The following is a 15,957-nucleotide window of genomic DNA, read 5'->3' as shown; positions in this document are numbered from 1 at the left end:
AATTTATCATAGCATTGTCACTGAATTCTTCTGAGGTATTTGCCAAAATCCCCAAAACTTGTTGAGAGCCTTCTTCAGTTTTTTTTTGAAAGTGGAAAATTGGAAGTCATCTGCAAAGATTTGTTTTTCAGTCATTATAGTTCAGTTTGACCCCACTATTTCAGATTGCCCCTCTGAATGGGAAAGAAGTATGCTTTTATTTATAAAGTGGAAAAAAAGGTGAGTATAAAAAAGGAATGTAGAGTAAGAGAGCCAGCATGATAGTGTGATTGGAGATACATTGTTAGGCAGATTCCTTTGAAGAAAGATTACATAAGAAAGTTAATTGAAATTTGGTCTCTTAAGACTCTCCTTACCCATAAGCCCTGAGGAAAATCTTTACAGTTTTACAGAGCACTTATATACACTGGGGTGTAGGCCTTCGAAAGATAGTAAATGAGATAAACACATAGACTTTTGAGTTAGAGCAATTCTTTTAGGCAATGTGACCTTGGATAGTTGACTTAACCTCTTTAAGTTGTAGGTCCTCATCTACAAAATGCAAATAACAAAATTTTGAACATAGCAAAATACCTGGTGCTGTCACAAGCTCTCAGTAAATGGCATTATTCAAAAATGCCTTCAAATGATCAGTCAGCCAAGTGGTAATAATCCAACAAGTCTGGAATTAGTAGTCCTTCAAAGTCCGTGATAAATCATTTGGTATAAATCTTCATTCTTTGTGGAGAGGGAGATGGGAGGGGGGACCGGGATGGGGAATACATGTAAATCCATGGCTAATTCATTTCAATGTATGACAAAAACCACTGCAATGATGTAAAGTAATTAGCCTCCAACTAATAAAAATAAATGGAAAAAAAAAAAACAACAAAATCTACTTAAGAATAGCATTGAAACCTTAAAAAAAAAAAACTAAATTATTTTATTCTTTAGAAACTAGATTCTGTGCTAACAAAGGATTGTGCTGCTTTAAGGCTGTTTAGGCCATCCAGTTGTCTTTCTGACACTTGGACTAACGTTTGAATATATATTGTACTAGATGTAGACAGATTTTTATGGATTTTCATAGCAGTGGCTATAAAGTGGTCTTTCTTGCCCTTGTTGCTTATAAGTGACCCAAGGTCATCTTAAATATATGTAAGTGCCAAGACAATAAATTATTTTTACATATATTGAAATTTACAGATGAGTTCTTGCAGAGTTTACCTTGAGAAGTACATAGGGAATTGAAGGACATTCATGATTGCAGCTGTAGTTACTCATGAGAAAGAAGAGACAAGTAACAGCCTCTTACTTTCCATTTCCCTCTCTCTTTATGGGAAAGTTTTCATATAAAGAGAACTCATCTGTGCTACATATAAGCAAAAAGAAGGGATACTACTTACAGGAAGATCCATTTGGGGAGGTTATTCCAGGTTAACTGTGCTTTAATACATGTTTGTGTCAATGCGTTAATTATTCCTTTCTGATGACTGCATATTTGTAGTACTAATAAATACCTGAGATTTCAATATATGTAAAAATCACTATAACAAGGGATTAGAATGAAAGGGGAGTGTTTAGTAACAAAGAGCTTTCTAAAGAATATAGAAAAAGCACACACACGGAGCAGCCAGCACCTAGGGAAGAGTCCGCACTGGGCTTGGTGTCTGGCATCCACACCTTGGTGGAGACGGCACAGCCGTGGCTCAGTGAATAGCAGAGGAGTCACCGTGGTCCTCAGCTGGCCGGACTCGGGGAAGATCAGCCCTGGAGGGTGGTGTCTGCCTAGAAGGCTCTGTCCGTGGTGGGGGCTGAGGAAGCCTACTGGCCGCATGCCCTGCAAGAGCTGGGTGCAAGAGAAGCTGTGTGCACTGCAGGAATCTGCTGCTGGAGAAGGCTGTTGGTGCCCCAGAAGCTGGTTGGGCTTCTCACGAGGATCGGGAGCCAAGGCCTTTCCCTGCTCTGCCGGCTCGTCAGCATCCTCATGATAGCTGTCAGGAGGGAAAGTACGTAAACGGCCCAGACGCATCCTCACAGAGCTCGTAGAAGTAGTGAATCTAGACCCGAGAAATGATAATTGGTCATAGGAACAGTCCATGTATCTTTGACTGCTTGGACTCTGTATACCCCTTTCAGCAAACATTTGAACTCCCATCCAATACACAGCAGTTATGTTTCTGTCTAACAGGATGCAACATAAGTTTTCTCTCTTTCCCCTGATGAGCAGATGAAGAGCCCCAAGGGTCATTGCATTCATTGCTGGCTATGTTAATGATTCCACAAGTTAAGTCAGTCATACTGAATGTTCTTTTACATAAAGATTAAATTGTAAAGTTGATTGTTGTATAAAATAAAAATGGGAAGGATGGAAAAAATGGTTAGTAGATGCAAATAAACATACACATATAACAAGCAGATAGAAAATCTGCAAAGCCGCTAGTCCTTTCTGTGTTTGGTCACAGGCTGTAATTGATAGCTACAGTGTCCTTTTTCCTTATTTTCCCTTTCTTAAGCAAGGATCTACCTGGTTAGGACTCTTTACTTTGGGGTGGGACCCAAACCTGTGTTTCTCAGGATTCTCGTGTCCTCAATCATCTTGCCTTTTCTGGTTGCTCTAGTCTTCTGGTAACTTGACTGTTGGGGGTAGAAGTACTGAGAGATGAGCGCTCTGTACACAGTTATCCCAGAATTTTCAAGTAGAGGAAAGTGGTCAGCTGCTCCTGCTGGTAAAGGACACTCAGAGTGACATGAGGATTCAAAACCGTTCCATCTGAATTCAGCCACATATCCTTGTTCTGAGTTTTAGCATGCTGTTTTTTAACCAGTCAGTGGTACAATTTTTGAGAAACTTGACTTAGAATTAATTTGAAATGTATGTTTGATTTTCAGAAATAAGAGATCTTTTTCCAAGACTATCACGGGCACACTCTGGTTCTCATACTGTGCTTCCCTTTGAAAGTTAGTGGGCCCAGGTTTGTCCTTTTCTCCTTGTGAGCCTGCAGGGACATTCAGAAGGGTCCATCACACATCACAGTTTATATAGTCATTGTTACTGCCATAAGGTCAGATGGGGCAGACAGCTGGGTTCCCAAGACGTGCCTCAGTTGGCACTTCGTTGCATTCCACCACAGATAGTTTAACTTTGATGTCACTGCAGCCTGTGCCTTGAGAGCATCCCATTCCAGTTGGTAAGGAGCTCAGCACTGAGCTCAAGCTGAAAGATGCTGCCACACTAGTCCCATTCTTGCTTCATGGAACCGTGCCTGACACTAGTTCTCTGTCAGGCTGGGCTCAGTCACAAGAGAGAAAACAGTAATTTGAACAAGATAAGGCTGCATCTGTGTGTACTTGATTGTTTCTGACTCTTGTGTGACCCTGTGAACTGTAGCCCGCCAGGCTCCTCTGTCCATGGGGTTCTCCAGGCAAGAACACTGGAGGGGGTTGCCATTTCCTTCTCCAGGGGATCTTCCTGACCCAGGGATCAAACCCACTTCTCCTGTGTCTCTTGCGTTGGCAGGCACATTCTTTACCACTGTGCCACCTGGGAAGCCCGAGTAAAGTGAACTCTGAAGAATATAGGAATAGCAGATTTCAGGGATAACCTTAGGGCTGAGATGAAGCACTCTACCTCTCTGCCCCCAGGGTTAAGGTCCAGACACTGTTGAAGAGGACACAGCCATGGTTCTTAGAGAAGTGTTTGTACTGCTGGGCTGGCAGAGCTTGCTGGAAATCTGCCCTCTGGTTTTTGGCAAAAATCTGGCTTTGGAGTGCTCGAGAAGCTGTTCCCAGGGAAATGACTAACTGGAAGCACTCCTGCTATAAAACCACCCAAGACGAGTGCCAGGGGAGGCTGCTGGCCACCTTACCCTGCAGCTGTGGGGCACTGGGGAGAGTGCGTGTGCTTCTGGAGCCAGGTGCTAGGGAAGCCTGTCACTGGAGGAGCCGGGGCAGAAGCCCGTGGTGCAGATACCAAGGTAAGGATAGAGACAGGAAGGCTTCCTCTCTGCGGTGGGGGGGCAAGCCCGCTGGAACTAAGCAGCAGTCCTTTCCTCCTGTCTCTACAGCACCCTCTATTGACTGAGCCTGTGACAAAGGAAGAATATTTAAAAGGCCCAGATCTGTTTTCACAGAATGGAAATGAAAGGTGAATTTGGAGCTGAGAGGCAATAATTCTATTACTGGCACACTGGTTTTCTTTTTGCAGTATCTGCCTGCAAATCCAGAGTCAAACTTGGGGTTCAGTGTCATTAACTGTGTTTATTACCTTTCACAAAAAAGCTTTCTTTGCTTTTTCTTTTTTCAGTCCTGACTTTGCTTTGACCTTGGCCCTATACTCTGTTATAAGTCTTCTCAAATTCTTTTTGGAAAGATGGTTGCTGAAATACCTAGGCTGGATTATGAGGAGTATACAAAAGACTATGTTTGCCATCCAAGACAACACAGTGTTAACCATCAGGCAGAATCCTATTCCTGCCTAGAAAGCCTAGTTTATTTTGTATTGTGGTAACAGGCATATAATGTAAAATTTACCATTCTAACCATTTTTAAGTATACACTTAAGGGGCATTAAGTACATAAACAATAACCACATCCCTCCGCTTCTCATTCTGCGGCAGCTGTCATCCTACTGTCTGTCCTATGCATTTTACTACTTTAAGTACGTCATATCAGGGATACAGTATTTATCCTTCTGTGATTGACCTGTTTCACCTAGCAAATTGCCTTCAGTTTTAACATGTATCAGAATTCCTTTATTTTTCAACGCTGAATTGTACTCCACTGTGTGTATGTACCACATTGTTCCAGCTTTATTGGGATACAATTGACATGTAACATTGTGTAGGTCTAAGGTGGGCTGTAGGACTTCCCAGGTAGTGCTAGTGGTAAAGTCCCTGGGTCGGGATGGTCCCTGGAGGAGGGCATGGCAACCCACTCCAGTGTCCTTGCCTGGAGAATCCCATGGACAGAGGAGCCTGGCGGGCTACAGTCCGTGGGGCCACACAGAGTCCAACGTGACTGAGGCGAGCTGGCACACAGGCACACAAGGCATGCAGCGTGTGGACTTGATACACTTACATATTGCGCAGCGACTATCACGGGAGCATGGTTAACCTCTGCCACCTCACATAGCTGCCATTCTGTCCTGTGGTGAGAGCACTTAAAATTTACTCCCTTACCTTATTTCAGGTGTATAATACAGTGTTGTCATCTATAGTCAGTTTGCCACCTTGAATCCCCACGACTGACTTATCTTATAACTGGAAGTTTGCTGGTTCAGGTCTTAGGTGTAAGTCTTTATCCCGTGTCAGGTTAACTTTTTGTGAGTGGTGTAAGGTGCTTGTTCAGTCACTGAGTCATGTCTGACTTTTTACAACCCCATGGACTGCAGCACACCAGGCTTCTATGTCTTTTACCATCTCCCAAAGCTTGTTCAAACTCATGTCCGTTGAGCTGATGATGCCATCCAACCATCTCATCTTCCGTTGTCCCCTTCTCCCAGCTTCAGTCTTTCCCAGCATCAGGGTCTTTTCCATTGAGTCAGTTCTTCACATCAGGTGGCCAGAGTACTGGAGCTTCAACTTCAGCGTCAGTCCTTCCAATGAATATTCAGGGTTGATTTCCTTTAGGATGGACTAATATGAGTTCCTTGCAGTCCACAGTACTCTCAAGAGTCTTCTCCAGCACCACAGTTCAAAGGCATCAGTTCTTCTAGGGATTCAGTTTTATGCATGTGATTATCCATTTGCATGTGATTTTTCAGTCTTCCCAGTTCCATTTATTGAAGAGAGTATTCCTGGATCCTTTATCAGGTCTTGTATTTTCCAGGGTTTATTTTTGGGTTCTTGACTCTGTTCCATTGGTATGTGTGCTGTATTTATACCAGTTCCATCCTGTTTTAATCACTGTACTTTGATAGTATAGTTTGAAATCAGGAAATGTGATGCCTTCAGCTTTGTTCTTTGCTTTGGCTGTTCACGATCAGGGTCTTTTGTGGTTCTATACAAATTTTAATGTGTAAAGTTAGGTTGCCTGAGTAATTCCTTTTTTGTTTTTTTTATGTAGACTTTTTTTGTTATAAACGTCCCTCTTAGATCTGTTTTTGCTTCATCCTGTAAGTTTTGGCATACTGAACATGTGAACAACCCGTTGGTTGTTCAGACGTGTTTTGTTTAATTTCCACATAGTTGTGAATTTTCCAGTGTCTTCCTATTTTTGATTTTTAATTTCTTGCCATTTTGGTCAGAAACGATAGTTGGTGTGACTTCAGTCTTATCAGATTTGTCAAGACTCGCTTTGAGGTAGGACCTAACCTGAGGAATGTTCCGTGTGCATCCAAGAAGAATGTGTGTTCTGCTGCTATTTGTGGAATGTTTTGTATCTGTCTGTTAGGTCTGTTTTACCTAAAATAGAGTCCAAGTCCAGTGTTTCCTTTTTGGTTTTTGTCTGAGTAATGTATCTGAGTAATGTATCTGTAAGTGAGTTCCTAAACTCCCCTGATACTACCTTACTGTTGTCTAATCTCACTTCAGATCTGTTTTTACTTGCTTACTATGCTTAGGTTCTCTGTTATTCGGTACATATTTTTTATGATTGTTACATCCTCTTGATGAGTTGATTCTTTATATGATAATCATCTTTGCCTCTTATTACAGTTTTTGGCTCAAAGTTTCTTTTATCTAATGCAAGTAGAGCTGCCCCTGCTCTTTGATTTCTCTGGAATAGAATATCTTTTTCCATCCCTTTACTTTGAGGCTGTGTGTTTCCTGACAGCTGAAGTGAGTCTCTTGGAGGTAGCATGTGGTGAGTTGGGTCTTCTTTTTCTCCTTTTGCCACTGTATGCCTTTTGATTGGAGAATGGTAAAGTGAAAGTGAAGTCACTCAGTCGTGTCCGACTCTTTGTGACCCTGTGGACTGTAGCCTACCAGGCTCCTCTGTCCATGGGATTCTCCAGGCAAGAATACTGGAGTGGGTTGGCATTTCCTTCTCCAGGGTGGAGGATGGTAGAAGCTACTGATTCTTTCTGACTCATTATTGTCTGGCTGTTTTGCAGCTCCCGCGTTCCTTTCTCCCTCTCCTGTTGTCTTCTTTGTGACTTGCTTTTCATTATCAAAATTTTGTGTAGATAATGTAGATGTATTATCTATACAAAAGTCTATAATGTAGATTTTTGCTTTATGATTTATGTGAGGGTTAAATAAGACATCTTAATAACCTTATTTTTTGCTGGTAACAGCTTCAGTTGCATGCAAAAAACTCTGCCCTTTTATTCCCCACTTAGGTTTTTGATGTCCCAGTTTCTCTTTGTACATTGAGTGTTCATTAGCAAGTTATTGTAGTATACTTATTTTTAATACTCTTATCCTTTAACCTTCATTTCAGTTCAGTCGCTCAGTCATGTCCAATTCTTTGTGACACCATGAGCCATAGCACACCAGGCCTCCCTGTCCATCACCAACTCCTGGAGTCCACCGAAACCCATGTCCATTGAGTCGGTGATGCCATCCAACCATCTCATCCTCTGTCGTCCCCTTCTCCTCTTGCCCTCAATCTTTCCCAGCATCAGGGTCTTTTCCAATGAGTCAGCTCTTCACATCAGGTGGCCAAAGTATTGGAGTTTCAGCTTCAGCATCAGTCCTTCCAGTGAATATTCAGGACTGATTTCCTTTAGGATGGACTGGTTGGATCTCCTTGCAGTCCAAGGGACTCTCAAGAGTCTTCTCCAACACCACAGCTCAAAAGCACCAATTCTTCGGCGCTCAGCTTTCTTTATAGTCCAACTCTCACATCCATACATGAGCACATCCTTTAACCTTAATACTCAGTAAGATGGTTAATATACTACCATATTACACTATCAAAATATTCTGAATTTGATGATATACTTACCTTTACTAACAAGTTTGTTCTTTCATTCATCAGTAGATATTTGGTTTGTTTCTCCCTTTTAGATCTTGTGAGTATAGGTCCTGTCTAAAGTTCTAATTTAATTGTAGTCAAAAGGGCTAATCAAGCCACAAAAGGATGAGGCTGACTGCTACTAGATGGTCATATGATCTGCTGGTCTTCCTGTCTTTCTTAGAATAGTGAGTTTTCCAAGACATTTGAGTCCCTAGATAAAGTTCACAACCCAGATAACTGAGAGTATGGGCATGTCTCAGTGAGGTTACAGATTTAGTCCAGGAGCACTACAGTGAAGTGAGCCACATGAATTTGGCGTCTCTCAGTGCACATAACAGTTAGGTTTATACTACGCTGTATTCAGTGTGCAGTAGCAGTATGTCTAAAGAAATGTATATACTTGAATTTAAGAATACTACATTGCTAAAAAATACTAACCATTATCTTAGCCTTCAGTGAGTCACAGTAGTAACAGCAAAGTTCACTGATCTCAGATCATCGTAACGAATATAATAATAATCAAAAAGTTTGAAATGTGAGAATTACTAAAATTTGACACAGAGACATGAAATGAGAAATGATGTTGGAAAAAGTGGCACTATAGATATGTTTGAGGCAGGGCTGCCAGAAATCTTCGGTGCGTAAAAAAAGCAGTATCTGCCAAGAGCAGTAAAACAAGTTGTGCCAATACTCGTGACCTGGCAGCGTGGGTGCACGGACTCTGTGCCCGCAGCAGGCGCTGCCGTTGAGGAGTGCCTCGTTTGCTTCCCTGCTTGCGCGTCCTGTGACCTTGGCTGTGTCCACTGTCGCCAGTGGGACCTATCCACGATGCTGCTTTCCTCCATGTGGTTGACCTCTCACAGAACTCACACGGTAGAAGAGGTAACCACTCCTTTGAAAATAAAAGTATGATGGTCAAATAAATTGTTATTGAGACAAAATAGATTTTTGTTGTACTTGTGAGAAATAGATTTGTTTATTTGGTTTTTCCCCTATGTTTATGATACTTTTGGTTCAGTGCAGGAACTGCAGCAAAAGAAACCAACAGGATGAGGCGTAATGCTGGATGTGATTTTAGGTGACACCTTTAAACATGGTTTTCATTGCTGCTTAAAAAGTGTATTTAACAAAGTGACATGACTTTCCATTTTCAGACTGCCCTGGCACACTTAGAGTCTCTTGCAGTGGATGTTGAAGTGGCCAATCCACCAGCCAGTAAGGAGAGCATTGACGGTCTTCCAGAGACGCTTGTTCTTGAAGATCACACTGGTAAGAGCAAAGTTTACGTCTAATAAACGTGTCAAATGACATGTTGCATATTCAAGTATGTTACCAGTGCACATAGAAGATAAAAATACTGTCAGACACTTTCATTAGATTTCCTACGAAACTTAGTTCTGACAGACTTACCTAATGGAATTTTTAAATTTATCAAGTGATAGGTTGGGACAAATGTTCTCTAGTCACCTTTTCTACAAAAGCAATGTTTATTAAATTCCAAATTGTCATGCATTAAGCAGAAATACATTTGCCAATTAATCGATCAAATTCTGGTTCTTTCATCTTCTGTAGTTATCATTTATGAGTTAATGTGTTGGATTTCAGTTTTATTAAAATTGAACTTTGTGGGATTGACAAATCACATCATTTGTTTTCAGCTATTGGTCAGGAGCAGTGCTGTCCAATCTGTTGCAGTGAGTATATTAAGGATGATATAGCAACAGAGTTACCCTGTCACCATTTCTTTCACAAACCTTGTGTCTCAATTTGGCTACAAAAGGTGAGTTGCAGATTTACTTTTTTAGAATTAAAATTTTAATGGTTTCTTCTACAAGTTAATGAGGATAGGTAGTGTTTTTTAAGCCTGTTATACTTAGCTACATACTCAAAATATTTTTTAATTTAGTGTTTAAAATTGGCTACCTGTTAATGATTACAGATTAATGGTAATGTCAAGCTATTTCACCTTACTCAGTGTGAAAGTGTGAGTCACTCAGGCGTATTCATCTCTCTCTGACCTCATGGACTGTAGCCTGCCAGGCTCCTCTGTCCATAGGATTTCCCAGGCAAGAATACCAGAGTGGGTTGCCATTTCCTTCTCCAGGGGATCTTCCTACCCAGGATTGAACCTGGTTCTCCTGCACTGCAGGCAGATTCTTTACTACCTGAGCCATCAGGGAATCCCTTTAACATACTAAAGTTTTCTAAAAAACAATATAAGAAAATGACGTTAGGATAAAACTAGTTAGATCTTGATTATATCTCTGAAATTTGATGTTTTCAAAAATATCTTAAGCCAGGAAGTGTTTGGGACTACTCACTGTAACATTGTACAGATATTCTGCTAATATGAGACGGTATCTCCAAAACTGAGGATAGACAACAAGGTCTTACTGTATAGCACAGGGAACTATATTCAATATCCTGTGATAAACCATAATGGAAAAGAATATGAGAAAGAATACATACATAACTGAATCATTTTTCACCATACAGTAGAAATTAACAAACATTCTAAATCAACTAACTTCAATAAAATATTTAAAATGTAAAGTAAAAATGTGTATGATATTTAATAACCGACCAAGTACCTCTGATGTGAATTTTTATATACTGTTTTTTAATGTTTACCCAATAATTTTTAAGTATATTTGAATTACTTTAAAAAGTACTCTTTAAATCTCAGTGAACTCTATTCTTGCATAAAGGATATTTACATGCAGTTCAGTAGAAGCTCCCAGATCACTTTCCCAGCTTGATTACTTACAGATACGGCTCTCTGTCTCCTCTATAACCGCTTCCTTTCATTTCCCCTCTCTCACTTCCACCCTCTCCTTCCTCCCTGTTCTTTCCCTTCTTTTGCTTTGGTTTTGCTCCCCTTCTACTGCCACTTCATCTCTGTCAAAATTCTGGTTAATATCTCCCAAATCCAGTTCAGAAGTGTTCATTATTCCTTTATAATATCTTAAGTTTCTGTCTAGACTTTCAAGGCCTTCTGGGATCTAGTCTGTCCTTCAGATTTACTCCTCTGTACCTTTACTCATGTCTGCCTAGCCTGGTGTGATCATCCCCTTACTATAAAAATAGATGTTCTAGGGAGTCCAGCTTAAATTCCACCTTTTTTATTCTTAGCATCCCCTTCCTTTAAACTTCCACAATAGTATCAGAACCTCAAGAAGGCTCTCGGGTTGTCTGTGCCTGCTGTGTGTCACTCCTAGATGATTCATGTGCATTTTCCCACTTAGTCCTGATAACAACTCTGGAACATCCTGGTGTCCTTACTCTCATTTCCTAGTAGCTGTCACTCATGCAAGGCTCCATGCCTGGAATGTGCTTGGTTGAGACTGGACTCCTCTACTTGACTCTCAGATGTTGCTCTTTTGGTTCCATCTCTATGGCAAGTGCACTGTACCTGTTTGCTGAATTAAATTCTTGAATTGTCAATATTACTTATGTTGTACAGTCTTGAATTGTCAGTGATTTTGCCTTAACCCAAAGTCGTACTTTCTTTAGTCTCTCTCCTGTCAGGAAGCAGCATAGTGTGAAGCCTTTCCTCTGGGGCGAAGGTTCCCAAGATACATATCTTTGTCACCTTCAACAGCATGATTTCTTCAACCTGTTTTCTACCAGGGAGATCTCTGGGAAAAAGAAGATTTGTGAGGGGATTATCTATCACCAGATGGCAATCTCTGTAATCTGCCATTGGTCCTGAAATCATGTACTCCCAGTCTTAACTGCTTTCCCTGTCCCACCTTCCCTCATTGATTTGTTTTATTTTTCAGAAGGCACCTAACTCTTCTTAACTTTCTGAAAAGGAAGTGTATGGCTTATAAAGAAGGGCTGCAGTCCATCTGCTCTGATGTATCTACCACACCAGAGTGAGGCTTTACTATGTATGTGGAAGATCCTAGGGGGATGATTTGACCTAATAAATACGTGAATTAACTAGGTCTCTGCTTTCTCTTAATACTTACATCATAGATTCATAATAATTCACTTCAGGGGAGGACATGCCCTGCGACTCCTAGCTCACCCTTGTAGTACCAGTCCGAAGTGGAGAGTATAGTAGATACTCAGTTAAGACTCACTGAAGAAAAGATTAGTGACCCATATAACATACAAAACTGATGCGGAGACATTGTTCCCCTCAAAGAAAGTAAGAGTCTAATTGGGATGAGGGGAAATCCCCTCAGAATTCTGCTTCTCTGTATTTTGTAGGCTGATGTTCATTTTTCTTTTACATTATTTGACTTGTTTAGGATAATGCTACTGTTCTGATACTTGGTAGCAATTCAGACCTTGCCGTTTGTTGGCTGCGAACTTGCTTTTTTCTCCCTTGGTTTTTCTCCCTCCAGTCCGGGACCTGCCCCGTGTGCCGCCGGCACTTCCCGCCCGCTGTGATGGAGACACCTGCAGCTGCTTCCTCTGAGCCTGATCGTGACGCCCCCCCTGCAAACGACAGTGTTGCAGAAGCCCCCTCAACCTTCCCACTGGAATGAGATCGGTCTATCAAAGTAAATCTGCAGATTCCTTCTAAATCTGATGTGCAAATAATTATATATAAATATATTAAAAATGCTATATATAGTCTATGCCATAGTTTAGAAAGAGAATATTAACCTTTCTAAACTTAAGTTAGGTTTGCAGAAAGTACTAAACGTTTTCAAGCTGAATGTTGAAGTAGTGCATCCATTTTCTTTAGTTTAACATGTTATTAATTGTAAAGTCAAGCTTATCAGTTAATTTTCTCCAGAAGAAATAATCATCTGTGTGGCACACATTATTGGTTTTGTCTGGAGTACTGCCACTAAGTGATTATAATTAAGCTTTCCTATTTGCATCAAATGTGAAGATTGTGATCACAACAGTAGTAAAATTTGGTTTCGTTGGAAATAAAAATGAATTCTAAAGCATGCTTTTTCTTTGGTCCCTTTGCTCTTGCTTCATCAAAACCTCTTAGTTCGTAATACTGAGTGGTTTTGTAAGAAGGTATCTACTCTATCAAATTAAGACTTTCTAGAATGCCAAACAAAACTTCTGGCTAGAGCATCACAAAATGTTTATGTCTTAATTGTAGTCTTGAAATGGTTAGGTAGAAAATTAATTATTATATTTGAACTGGTGGATGTGCATAAAGTAAAGTTAGTAAAGAATATAAACAATCTCCTGGACTCGGTGCTTGGTGCAGTGAGATGAATTAGATGGCCTTATGAGATCCTTTCTGTATGTCTAAAGTTATACTTAAAGGTCCAGAACACTCATGGCACATTTGTGTAACAAATATTGGATATAGTTAAAGGTAATTTTGACTCTGTAATATTTTGGAAAGTCTGAAAAAAAAAGCATGAAGTGTTTTAAAACACTCATTCTGTTATATCCCAAAGGAAAATCTGAATCCTTAAAAAAACTAGAAAGTTAATTGTACTATCTTATATAAAGCATCAAACTGATGAAGTTCAGGACAGATTTGACCATACCTTTTTACAGCATGTCTAAACCTTCCTTTGTTATAATTTATTATTCTAAAGTATTGCTGGACAGAGATTATTCGTATTACATTATCAGCCTTTGTTTCTTTGCACTAATATATTTTGGTAAAACTATTCACCCAGAATGGAAATAGTGTCAAATGAAGCTGTGGATGAAAAAGGAATAAATTGTATGATTCCCTAGTAACTGTGTGAACAGAATTGAACAGGTAACACAGCTCTGGTGTTAATTTCCTGTCTATAGAAGAAAAAAGATGCTGACCTCAAATTTATCCTCTGAAAGAGACCTGTTCATCAGCTTTTACACAAGAGAGGAAATCTGCTTTCCTCACAGTATTTTTTTTTTTTTAAAGAGAAACGTGACCACAGAGTCATCTCTGTAATTATGTGACCAAACTAAGACTGCACAGCTCTCTGTTTAGGTGGTCCCACCCAGTAGGCAAGTATATATCAACATGGACATGATATTTAACTTACAGATGCTTTAAATACCAAGACCGGAGAATGATGATGGGTCTTAGAATGCCACATTTGAGCAAGTAAAATAGTAAAGCACATAGTGAGTGTACATCCATCCAAGTAGTACATTGATAATTTAGTTTGGACACAAAAAGGAATGGTTTATATGGTTTCCCAAATGCAAAGTTTACGTTTTATTTGTGTAATTTCTCTGAGTATTTATATTCCATCTCTTTTCTCCATTCTTAAAAATAAATGAATTTTCACTGTTGGCACATTTGAGGCTTAAATATAAGGAACATAAAACTTGCATTCTAATTTTTGCATATATTGTAAATGTGTCGGTATTTACAGCAAAATACTGTGTATCCTTTTATGGGTAAAACAAAACTGAACATTGCATGCATGTAATGTGGTGACTTTGTAATTTAGAGGTTCTTTGGGGCATCTGTGACTTGGAAATGCTTACATTCAGGCCTTAATGTTGCATTAGGTAGCATGTTTTCTTCTGATGTATATAGTCACTGTTGTATAAACAATCTTTGCTTGTTTTCTACTCTGTGATCTTTCCATACCACATTTCATTGATAATCAGTTAGTGTCAAGGGGTCAAATCAGATTAAAGTTAATTCTCATGTGTATATTGTGGAAATTTGTGGTTAGTGTGATTTTTGTTGTTGTTGTTTGTTTCCTTTAAGTAATAATGATCAGTTGTGACACTTACTGGTTAAACTGACATTGTTACAGGTTTCTCTGTAATAAGCCACACATTATATTTAGGCAGTATAATGGGACCTTGGTTTTCTTCTAGATAGCAGCTGTCAGAAAGAAAATATTTCTTCTTTGCCTATTAAGATTTAGCTATTATCTGCCAGTTGTTAAGAGGTTTTGGTTCCAAATTCAACCAGCAGTGTTGAGAGCTGAACTTAAGATAGCTGTTGTACTTTTTGCTTTCCATCTGTTTCCACCCTTCGTTCTTGGCTCCCTACTATCTATAAACAGCTGCTGTGAAGGAGAAAAGTTCAATAAGAGCTGGCTTAAAAATTCTGTAAAAAAGAAAATTGAGGTTTTAGAATTGTCATTGTAACAAGCTGGTATAATCTGAGGCTGACAAGTTAAGGCAACTAAATTTTGAAAAAGTAAAGAATGTATGATGGTAAATTAGAAGTATTAGTATTAATTAAAATATTGTTTCTCTTATTTCTCTATTATATGTTAAGTGACTTGACCTAATTTTATTTTTTTTTAACATTTTCTTTCTTGTAATATGAATGCTGATATTTAAAGGTAAATCTGTGTGGTTTTCTTTTGTGTTTCTTGTTTATCTCTAAGCTAACTTAACTCTTTAAGATTATTTGTGATCTGGATTTATATATAAGCTGTTAAATATATGTGAACTGTTAAAATGGAATGCAAGCTTTTCAAAATCCCAGGTCTAAATGTAATGATTGGTTTATTGTTCTACAACCCCAGACCATCATTTTTCGTGTAAATCATAAACAATAAACAGGATATACCCAGTGGTCATTTCTAGTATTTAATTGTGTAGTCATATCACTTCTATAACATAAACTCCTTGAGCATTTAGTGTTAATAGCAAAGAACACAGGTCTTAACAGGAAGTCTGGAATAGGCTCCTGAACACATGATTTTATAGCCCTTCCACTGGGATCTAAGAAAGAAGAGGCTTAAAGAGAACTCGGCTATACAGAAGTGGTTGATGGCCTTCCAGAGGTTGAGCCATTCAGCACCCCTACAAGAGTTGGATTTCATTATTACAGAAGTGTCACCCACACGTTCCTGTAAACAGCACACATGTGAAGCTACGTGGCCACCTCTTCATGTCTCCCCTCAGGCTTCATAGTTTTCTCAGATCGGGCATGGTACCTATTCTAGACCAGCTGGCATTGACTATTTCAGTCTCTCAAGTATAATGCATCGCTTAGAACTAAACACAGTTCTGTGGTCTGACTAAAGCAGGATCCAGAAGCATTATTAGCATCATTGAGGTGATTCTCATATGACCATTACGACTAGTATATGTTGGCAGTATTATTATCATTACCATCATTTTTAGGCACATGTATCACATTATTCTCTTTTGCTAAACCTCAAGGTATTGCTGGTA

The 15,957-nt window shown here is 39.5% G+C and overlaps 1 protein-coding gene across 4 annotated transcripts in view; it reads left to right on the top strand.

Annotated features, from left to right (window-relative positions):
* PJA2 (praja ring finger ubiquitin ligase 2) overlaps positions 1 to 15,356 on the top strand; it is a 69,140-nt gene extending 53,784 nt beyond the window's left edge. For all 4 annotated transcript variants that reach the window (XM_070462677.1, XM_070462678.1, XM_070462679.1 and 1 more), the window contains 3 exons: positions 9,036 to 9,150; positions 9,540 to 9,661; positions 12,237 to 15,356. In XM_070462677.1, the coding sequence (XP_070318778.1) occupies positions 9,036 to 9,150; positions 9,540 to 9,661; positions 12,237 to 12,380 (381 nt within the window). In that variant the 3' untranslated portion in view covers positions 12,381 to 15,356. The remainder of the gene's footprint in view (positions 1 to 9,035; positions 9,151 to 9,539; positions 9,662 to 12,236) is intronic.
* Positions 15,357 to 15,957: the final 601 nt, after the last annotated feature.

The sequence above is a fragment of the Odocoileus virginianus genome, unplaced genomic scaffold (genome assembly GCF_023699985.2).
Source record: "Odocoileus virginianus isolate 20LAN1187 ecotype Illinois unplaced genomic scaffold, Ovbor_1.2 Unplaced_Scaffold_8, whole genome shotgun sequence".
Lineage (NCBI taxonomy): Eukaryota > Metazoa > Chordata > Mammalia > Artiodactyla > Cervidae > Odocoileus > Odocoileus virginianus.
This window is presented reverse-complemented; position numbering and strand designations above follow the sequence as displayed.